The sequence below is a fragment of the Copadichromis virginalis genome, linkage group LG23 (assembly GCF_057382275.1).
Source record: "Copadichromis virginalis isolate Kocher_CV1m ecotype Utaka linkage group LG23, C_Virginalis_male_GT1.1, whole genome shotgun sequence".
Taxonomy (NCBI): Eukaryota; Metazoa; Chordata; class Actinopteri; order Cichliformes; family Cichlidae; genus Copadichromis; species Copadichromis virginalis.
This window is the reverse complement of record NC_140639.1, coordinates 37,888,089-37,898,988: the sequence shown is the minus strand read 5'-3', so window position 1 is coordinate 37,898,988 and position 10,900 is coordinate 37,888,089. Positions and strand designations below refer to the sequence as shown.

The window sequence follows — 10,900 nt, the reverse complement described above, 5'->3', positions numbered from 1 at the left end:
GCTTCACTTTGGTAAGAATGACAACCGATCACTCCTAAGTTAAAGAAAGTACCACAGAAGCGAATTATCTACATTGTTTGTAACATTATATGTCTTTATTTTTGGAAATGCTGCATTATACTAACAAATAGGTTATTTAATGAAGAAGGGGTTTCACACTAGCCTTCAACTGGCTTACAATGTTTTTAGAAACAAGGCCACTCTCCAGATTGTACACAAGACTTTTAAATGCGACAAGCAGCTATTTTGGGGGAACTATTGTAAAAAAAATTTTTAAACAAACAGCTGTAGCACTAATGTGAAGTAATTATATAAAAATGTAATCTGCTCCCTTTCTTTCTGAAGTCCCTAAAGCAATATTACATGGCATTATTATTCATGGTGAGTTTCTAACACTAAAAACAAAAAGAAAAGTTATAGCATGGACTGTTTCCTGTCTGATAAAATGACGTGTGTGTGTGTGTGTGTGTGTGTGTGTGTGTGTGTGTGTGTGTGTGTGTGTGTGTGTGTGTGTGTGTGTGTGTGTCTGTCTCCTGCTTTTATCTCGAATGTACAATTAGGAGATTCAAAGAAAGATGTCTGTTTTCTCATATGTAGGGTTTGTGTATTCTTTTGGGGTTTGTTTTTTTCTTCAAATTAATGTACATTTGAGGTGAGTTTCCCAAGAAGATGAATAAAAGTGTTTGTCCCGTATGAATCAGCATAAAAAAAACCAAACAAACCAAACAAAAAAACTGTAGAAAAATTCCATGCCAATATCAATACATCACTTGATAAAACAGATAGAAGAAGAAAACAGAATAAATGCCAAACAAGATCCAATAATGTGCCTTTATTGGAACATGTTGCCATCGTTGGACATTGTAAGATTAAGCTCAATGGGGATTTCAGGTCAGTGAGTGACTTCTTTACCATTTACCTTTTTTCTTTTTCTTTCTTTTCTTTTTTCTTTTACAATTCGTCTCCTCTGGTTTGAAAAGCCTTGTAATCAGCTAATGTCTAAAGCACACGTGCAACCACAGAATTGTATCACATATAATCTCCTGCCCAACACCTCAAATTCTAAATGTTATTTACAGTTTTCACAGCTCACACACAGAAATTTCACACACCCTTCCTTCCTGCCTGGTCTTTCTTCCTTTTTTAAAAACTCTTTCTATCTCTCGCTCTCTTTCATATTGCAGATCTTGTAGCTTCCACTTTTATTTCCTGTAATACCTTTCGCTTCCCTTACAGCTTGTCTGCTCCCATTTTGTTTCCTTTCCTTTCTTTTTCCTACCTTTCCTCTGTCAGCACCTTTTCCATTATGTCCTTTTTCTTGTCATTTCCCCGTCCTTCTACTTTTTGCCCTTTTACAGTTGATTTCATGCTTTCTTTGATCACCTAACCATTACAAATTAAAAGACTCAATCACAATTTTCAGCTTATAGATACAAAACCTACAAATCCAGATTTTTCAAGTAACAGCCCCACCCGTGAGTCGATATTGATCCAAGCAAAGGATTTATAAATAGCGATCATTGTTGTCTGTCTTTGCTCTTTATTTAGAACCATTTCAATTATTGATCAAGGTCTTGATCCACAAAGTCTATGTCCTGCTGCTCTGGTAAACAGCCTTTGTTGGGAGTTTGGCATCAGTCAAAGTGCTGACAGCTGCTGTACAAATTGTTAGTGTCTCGTGATTTCTTTTCTGCACAAACACACACAAGCCCCACTGCTGTCAACAGGATACAACTGTATGTGTGTGCTTTGCTGTAGCCTGCTAATGGTCTGTGTTTGAATCATTGATGAGTTCATCGATTTGTTTTTCTTTTTTTAGTGAATATTGACTTTCACAGCTGAAGCATAAAGAACTGACATCCTGTAATTACACACTGAAACAGTGAAAAGCAAAACGGAAGATGAACACATCAAACCTTCTAATCACACTATGGGAAATGCACTTTGTTATATATGTGTATTTATTTTATGGCACACGGTCGTCCAATTATAAATATGGGATATGATTGCATGTGGGTCTTCCTTTATTACATGATAGACAGACGGTTTAAAATATCTGTGTGTGTGTGTGTGTGTGTGTGTGTGTGTGTGTGTGTGTGTGTGTGTGCAAAGTAAACCACAAATCAGACAGCAAAATCACACAGAATAGACGACCCACACTGTGTGGAATTTAATCTCTCTGCTTTGTCTTTGTCTCCACCTACTGGTTTCTGTGTGTAAGTGCAAGCTCGGATTTCCTGTCTGAAGAAAAGCTCGCTGATACAGGTATGTACAGTAGGAAATACTCCTCACTTGTGTCCCATCACTTCACAACACGTTTGCGGTTGTTTTTAGGTCTCGTTTAACTTAAAGGAGAAAGTGTTCATTTTTTGGCAATCAGTTCTGCACACAGTAACCTCAATGTCAAGAATCTACCTGTATGAACTTCCCTTAGCTGTTGGACAGGGGCATTTTCAGGGTTTTTGAAATGAAAAGTGGACAAGTGGAGACAAAACAAGAAGTAGCAGACCTAAAAAGGACAAACAGTGTGAAAGTCATGTTGTTAATAAACAGGAAATTATTCAGCAAAAACCTGACCCGGGACCTGATCCTTATGTTGGTCTCAGTGGAAGGCTGGCTGTCACAAGGCCATTCTTTAAGAAGGGAAAAGTCTGAGGTATGCTAAATTACACAAACCTGACTAATATCATACAAAGTAACAGGTTATATGTTATTACTGATTTGTAAATATTATCATCTGGTTGTTACACTGTTTTATTGTTAACAATAACTCTAAAGCGTGTAAATGATGGTCTTTAAAGTGGAGTGGTTTGTGTCCACATGAGGAGTTCCAGAGAGAGAGAGAGAGAGCTGAGAGGCTATAGCTGGGACACCAAGACAATTCTAAGAAAGGGGAGAAGAGAAACTGGTAAGTACAAAGAGTAATTTAGCATGACACTACAAGTCTGTATGCTAGCTGTTGATGAGGTAACGCAGAGCAGATATGCCAGTTATGTCAGCTCATGCTCCAGCAGTGCAGCTTGGAGGCCGTGTCTCACAGGAACAGTAAGCCTGTCACTCACACACATCAGCACACAACAGGGTGATGGGGGAGAGTGAGAAAAGGGATGGTAAATCACACTGGTGGGATCGCAAAAAAAATCTTATTATTAAGTTGTTTTTTCTCTTGAATCTTTGATTGATTGGTGCCTAAGATACATTTCCCAAAACAATTCATATATGCAGCAAAATACTACAGATAATTGGATACTACGGATACCTTTAACAGTGTCTAAACCAGAGTGGTCAAAATGTTCGGTACCGTCAGAATCACAAAGTGAATATTTCTCCATGGGAGACGTAACCTCTGCTTTTGTCAAATGCTGATTTCAGGGTTTTGCATTCTACTACTGGCATGAATTATCTGCAGAGGACCCAAGGGCAGAACAAAAAAAACAGATTCAAACAAAAAAAATGACCATTTATTTGGGTAAACAAAGTAGTACACTTTACAAAAAAGCAAAAAAATCAAAAATGAAAATCTTCCCATCACTGAACAGAACAAAGCATATCGACCATCTGTACTACAACTATGGAAATAAAGCATAGGCTGTGTACAATAATACACCGCTCACAAAAATGAAAGGAACACTTTTTAATCAGAGTATAGCATCAAGTCAGTTAAACTCCTGGGATCTTGGTTAGTTAGGTAGCAGATGGGGTTGTTAGTCAGTTTCAGCTGATTTGGTGAAATTAACAACAGGGTCAGTAGAGGAGCTAGGCTAGAGAATCTTTTCCCCTCGTAGTCTTTTATCTGACTGTTTTTCACTTGTTTTGCATTTGGCCAGGTTCTGTGTCACTACTGGTAACATGAAGCCATACCTGGACCCTACAGAGGTTGCACTGGCAATCCAATTCCAGATGGCTTGGTGTGTCTCCTAGTCCGGTGTCAATGCATGGAGGAGATTCCAGGAGACAGAAAGTTACCCCAGATGCTACCCAGTTACTAATCAGCAGGACCAGTATCTGCTCCTTTGTGGAACTGCCAGCGCTGCAAAATGACCTCCAGCAGGCCACTGGCATGAATGTCTTTCTCTAAACAATTAGAGACAGGTTTCATGGTGGTGGCCTGAGGGTCTGATATCCTGTAGTGGGACCCGTGTTCACTGCCTGGCACCATGGAGCTCAGTTGTCATTTGCCATAGAATAGCAGAGCTGACTGGCGCCTGGTGCTCTGTGCTTTTTGCAGATGAGAACACATTCCAACCATGAATACATGTGACCGATATGAAAGAGTCTGCAGAACTTGTGGAAAACATTTTGCTGCTGTTACATTCAGCTTGACAAGTTTGGTGGTGAAGGGATGTGCAGACCTTTTCCGGCTAGGCAATGGCACCCTGACTGTCATGAGGTGAAGGGTTTAAAATCCTTGGACCCACTGTCAGACCTGGTGCAGTGGGTCTTGGGTTCCTTCTGGTGCACGGCATTGCCCAGAGTATGCAGGCAGTTCTTGAAGGATCTGGAACTGATCTAGGAACTGATACTACTTACTGGTTCCCAAGCTTGTCTGAACTAAATCCATTAGAACACCTCTGGGATATTATGTCTCGGTCCATCTGATGCTGCCAGGTTGCCCCTCAGATTGTCCAGATCTGGAAGGAGTTCCCCAAGTACACCATACACCACAAACTAAACACACTCTCACTCACTGAAGCACAATTTGCACAATAATTAGATGCAGAACATTGACCACAGATGCCAAAAGTTGAAGCGATAGAAGCCAGAACCCACAAAAACAGAGAGAGACTTAAATTCAACACTAATATGTAGAAACAATATGTGAGACATGTCTGCTTTATATTTTGGTAATCATTGTAATATTGTGAAACAACCACTTGAGATTAAAGGTCCAAGTTCCAGTTCCTGCACCAGTTGTTTTCAATTTTTTTGATGTGGTGTGCTCTGAATGCCCAGTATTTTCTTCATTTGATTGCATGCATGATCAGATAAAACGATGTGGTTTGAAGCACATCAAAACACAGCTGTTTTGATGTGTTTGTGAGATTTTGCAAGAGTGTTTTTGTAAATGTAGGGTGGAAACTTTCAAGAGAAGCAATGGGCTGTGACCTGCCCAGCCTGTCCAGTCCTAAATGGATGGATTCAAAAAACGTTTCTTAGCAATTGCTGAAAATTGTAAATGACTGTTTTCAAACTCAATTTAGCTGGGGCATGGTGCATATTCTGCAGTATGCCTTTGCAGACACCAGGTGGCAAACAAGACAACACAATGAGTTTTTAGGGCTTCTTGCATGGTTCTGGGTTTTCAGTAAGTAGTCTCTGAAATGCTCATACATTGGACGTGGTGTAAATTGTCTGTAAGTGTGTGTCTGAATTTGTACACCCTATAAAAAGCACAAAAGAATTGTTTATGTTATAACCGTACTACTTTTTCTTACTTAGTCGGCTAAGAAAAGTTCGTAATAATTTTATTTTTTGATTTTAAGTGACACCCTCTAAGGCAGAGGTGTCAAACATAAGGTCTGAGAGTCCAAAGTTGGCCCGCAAAGACTCTAGTCTAGCCCACTGGATGGCTTTTCCAAAAATGTGATAAAGTGCATAAAATTTCAGACTTATTGCTGTATTTCCACAAGTTTTACAGCTGGTTCTACTGATAAAGATTACCATCACTACCATTGCCATTCATGCTGTCTGTACCTCAGACAACTGGACGTAGCACTATAAGCTTTATTTATTTCCTTGTTTTTTAGCATTTTGCCTAATCGTACAGCCCATCCAAGAAGCAGATGTGGATTGTCAGGTGATCATACAGGTATATGCTTAGAAACAAAGGGTGCAAAACCAAGAGTGCTAACTCCTTATTGTTCCATCTAATATCTCATCTCATTCAAATGTGGCTTCCAAAAAAACTGACAAAGAAAAAAACGAAGAAAAAAAAAACGATCTATATACAATATATAGAAGTGTGAACCTAACATACTGAATCATTACCTGATGTGTCGGAATTTTATGTTTTCCTTTACATAACGATATTTCCATTACGAATAAATGCAGAAAAGTCACATATTTGTTAAGAAAACTTTACAAGAATTCAGGAAGTAAGTTAAAAGTTTCCCAGGGAAGTCCTCCAGATCCCCTCACTTAATGTGTCCTCCTCGAAAACCTCAAATTAAACCTACAAACTATTTAAGAAAACATGTTTCTCACTTTGTTTGTTTTTTTAAATGACACCACATGTCTTTTCAGTGTTGTGAAACAGATAGAGTTACATCCGGATTAAAAATGCTCTATTTGTCTTTTCTTTAATACGAGCCAGATGTTACCTCCAGCCCCGGCCTGCTGTCACTCACCCCGCCTTTGACCAATCACAGTGGGCATAAACTCCTCCTTCCCTCCCCGTGGAGTTTGCGGGGGCTCGGTGGAGAGGAGGAGTGAGTAAAGATCTCTTTCTGAGTCCAGCTGTGCTTCTCTCCTGCTGCTCCCTCTCATAGCGGAGCGCTGCTCGATCACTCAGGCTGTGCAATGGAGAGATGGGCGATGCTGGCCGCGTGCGTGTTGCTGTGCTGCAGCTGCACTATGGTTACTGCCATCCAGAGGGCTGACATGTTTCCTTACGGCACTTTAAATGGAGATTCGGTGTTGAGAGAGGGCGACGATGAGACGTCCAAAGTGCTGTCCCTTCCCAGACCCTTGTACTTCTTCAACTCCCCTTTCTCCCAGCTATATGTAAGTACGACTTCATTACTATTCATTTGCACTCAGTCGAGGTTGTCTATTTTGTGAGCACCTAAAAAGATTCGCTGAAGTTCCCGCTTCACGTGTCTCAGGTGATATTTGCAGCTGTTGAATAATCTGCGCAGGAGAGTTGTGCTGCTGTTTCCCCTCTGCTAAATGGAGCGATTCATTCACGGCTGAATAAAAAAAAGAGATGGACAGCAGAGGAGATTGGGTTTATTATCATGTGTACTCTTTTTTTCATGAAGGACCAATGTTTGAATAGGATTTCAACAAACTGCGCTCCTAATATTTAAATCCAAATCTCTCAGCAACTTCACTTTTATATTCAGCAGATGTCAACAGATGCAAATAAATTAACTCTTTTTCTTTTACCATAACTGCTGTAGGAGCATCCGGTATAAGTAGAAGTGTTGCTCAGTCAAATGTACTTAATGCTTTAAAAGTAAAAGTAATTATTGCCCAGAGTGCCTCCTGTCAGAGCCTGCAAAGTAGCCATGCTGCAAAGTAGGAGTGAACCAATGGGTTCAAAGGAAAAAAGCCACTTAAAGCTTCTACTTAACTATTTTCTAACTGACTATTATTTGATAGCTTGCAGATCTGGGAAAATAACTCAAAATATAACCAAGAAATAAATGATGTTGTATTGTTCTTGTTTGAGATCAACAACATTTCTTAGATCCAAAGAAAGTGGTAAACTGTTATTATCCTCACTTAAAACTTGAACTAAGTCTCAGCAATGCACTTCTACAACACCATGGGCTGGTATGTGATAAATAGAGATTATGTTGAACTGTGACTCATGCAAGCTATCCAAGGAGAATCAAAGATTTCAGGATAGATAGATAGATAGATAGATAGATAGATAGATAGATAGATAGATAGATAGATAGATAGATAGATAGATAGATAGATAGATAGATAGGTTTAAGTGGTAGCAACATTGCACTGATTAATACTGTCACATGTGAGAATGCTCATTATGCAACATGGCCACTTTAATAATCAGGAATACCAATATTGATGCTTTGATGTGTACATCACTTTAACACACAGCTGGGTGGGGCTTCTGTGCTCACAGTCAAAGGTTTGGGCTCTCAATGACCATATTAGGGATAGTCTCTCTGACTGATGTCATACAGAGCCAAGAGTAGAAAAAACTGATCTTTTGACTCACGGGGATCTATCTACAGCCTTGTAAAAATCTCCTTCTAAAATGTTGTGAAGTAGCATCAAATGGAAATATTGAATTGCTTGAGTACAGCTGTGGCTGCATGTGGTCAGAACTTTTCTAAATCTTGATCAGAAAAATTTGGGAGGGCACCCCGAGGTTGTTCCAGTGGTTTTTGGGGAAAATAGGGGTTCATTATGTGGTTCCTGGAGTCCATGAAGGGGTTCTAGTGGTTTACAAGGGCGAATGGGTTCATTAGGAGGTTTGTTGGGTTCGTGATAGTATTCCAAATATTCCAAACTAAAGCTTTCCCTCCCTTTAGGTGGCCACCAATGGCATCATATCAGCCCAGGACTTGCCAATGGAGAAGCAATACGTTGATGACGGATTCCCCACAGACTTCCCTGTGGTGGCTCCATTCCTGGCTGACATTGACACAAGCGGAGGGCGAGGACAGATTTACTACAGGGTGACTGAAATACCCAGTGTGCTCAACAGAGTCGCACAGGTGTGTAATGATTACAGTTTTAGTGTTGAAAACTCATAAGATGCTATAAAACACTAGAGAAAAAAATACCTGTTGAACTTTAATTAACTACAGATTTGGTTTGTCTCAATCCATCAGCTCAGTGTTTGTCTTTCATTCCCTTATTTCATGTGTCGTCCTTTCCCTTCCTCCCTCATTCGTTCATTCATCTCCTCGCCTAGGAAGTACACCGGGGGTTCCCAGATGCAAATTTCACACCCACACACGCTGTAGTGGCAACGTGGGAAAATGTCCCGGCATACGAAGAACAAACTCGACCCCCTAGCCCTCCAAACAAGGTAAGATGTTTTAAAGGAAGAGACACCAGTAGCTCCAGGGCCTCCCTGTATGGAGGAGTTCTGTTTTATCATCATGTAAACAGCCCACATACCCCACACTAGTATGTTTTGGTTCTTGTGTGACACTTAATCCCAAATTCCTGGCTGTTGTGCATGACTTGTAATCACCCTAAGGTTGGGGAGATTATTTGTAATCCCTCTTCCCCAAATTTGCCTCTTAACCTTTTTAAAGGGTCAAAGATCATCTTTAAGAGTCATCAAAGTGTCCCCCGCCCTCTTTATCCTCTCCAGTTCACACACCAGTAGACACAAACATGTATTGACCATTGTTGCCCTCTGCCACTAATGGTTTTCCTCGTGTTTCACTCTTTAAATCCTTTTTTGTCTTTCCGTTTTGTGTAATCTAGGATAATTGTGCCATTTTTTAAATGCTGTATTTGCCATTTAAAGTATTGGTCGCTGATAGTTCCTGTTTGCTGTGTAACCACGACCGTAATGACAGCTATCACTAAAGCATGATGATTCTCAGGAATGGTCAATATCAAATCAGTGGAGTCTAAGAATTCCTGCCTCTCGTGTGGGTGCAGAAGCAGTGCAGTCATAATGCAGCTCAGCAGTGACCCTTGCATGAGACCTTTCCTGCCACCTACATGCTCATGTCTTTTAAAGTGTAACAAAGTGTAGTGACACTAGCAGGGTTTAAATTATGGTGTATCCGTCAGACATTTGTATCGGTTTTCTTTCATATTAATGTCAATATTAATACTTTCTAAAATCTTGTCCAAGCAAATGATTCAGAACTTAAAGAGCTGTATTAAGAAGAGTTAACAGGAGAAGCATTGGTTGCTTTGTTACAGTCCAACTTTGGGAGAGACTCCAAGTAAAGCCAGACCTACTATTGATCAAACAAACAGCTCCTTGATGTTCTTGGTGTGCAGAATTTGGGGTGAAGAGGAATAAAGGGAGTGGTAGGTTTAAGGAAAAACACCAGGGGATCTTTCTTTCTGTCAGCCCTCCTCGTCTCTGTTTGTTCTTTTTGTTGCTCTCACGGTCTGCTTTCTTTTAGGCTTGTTTCTTCCTCCTTGAATGTTTAAAAAATTATCATAGAGTAGTCTAATGGCTACTGCAACATTAACCCTCTTAACTGCTTTCTCTGGAACTGATCGGGATTTACAAGCCCCCAAGTGGACAAGGGCTTTTTCTCCGAGCCCCAAAATTGGAATTTTGTCTTAGCTCAGTTCTTGACAACATGCTAATTAGAGGATGGAGCGTACCTCCTAAAGTACAAGAAGTGACGTGTTTTGCTATTTAAGCGCTCCGTGCTGCTCATCAGATTGGAGCGCTCTCTTAGTTGCTTGAGTGGGTCTCTCTTTAGACTGATAGCATCTTCCTTTGAAGTGATTAGCCAGAGGTGCTGGGTGGTGTGTGTTTAGGGTTGCCAACTCCCTGAAAAATAAATAAGGGACACCTCGTGGCCAGGGCCGGGCGACCCAGTTGTCTTCACCCTTCCCAGTGTGGTGAATTTTCTAGCTCTTTTTTTGTGTGTGAAATTATTTTTTTAACCCTTTGACTTGAATTTGATTTAAGTAGATGTGTATTCTTTGTGATATGAACTAGAGATGGCACGATACCACTTTTTTATGTCCGATACCGATACCGATATCATAAATTTGGATATCTGCCGATACCGATATGAATCCGATATAGTGTTTTTTAATCAACAAAACTGTTTTTTTAAAATATCTTGCTGCATTTTGCAAGTCTGCAAGTTCATACTCAAGTTTAAAACAACAACTACACTAAAGCTATTCTGTTATACCTGTATACAAAAAAAATATTTCATAGTTCAGCAATACTGATCAATCTAATAAACTTAGACCTACACCATCCTCCCTATTCTGGTATTTTAAAGAGTACTTAGCGTAAATATTAAGCAACCTAACTAATAGGGTTCCAACTCCCAGCAACAACAAAAATAAATAAATAAAAAATAGGGAACCACCCCTCACGCGCCACCTCATGATGCTTAATCGACGTAATCAACCTTAATTTGATGCAGTGTGAAAAAAAAATGCACAGAAATCAATTATTTTTCAAGAAATATTAAATAGATTCAACATCTTTCTTCAACAGAATTGCAGACTGCACAGATGGTACCTTCCCAAAGTAAAA

At 39.9% G+C, this 10,900-nt stretch overlaps 1 protein-coding gene across 1 annotated transcript in view; it reads left to right on the top strand.

Moving 5' to 3' along the window:
- Window positions 1-6,419: 6,419 nt before the first annotated feature.
- Window positions 6,420-10,900, top strand: part of nid2a (nidogen 2a (osteonidogen)) — a 66,505-nt gene continuing 62,024 nt past the window's right edge. The window contains exons 1-3 of the mRNA XM_085449362.1: window positions 6,420-6,723; window positions 8,226-8,411; window positions 8,612-8,728. Coding sequence (XP_085305488.1) covers window positions 6,520-6,723; window positions 8,226-8,411; window positions 8,612-8,728 — 507 coding nt within the window. The 5' untranslated portion in view covers window positions 6,420-6,519. The remainder of the gene's footprint in view (window positions 6,724-8,225; window positions 8,412-8,611; window positions 8,729-10,900) is intronic.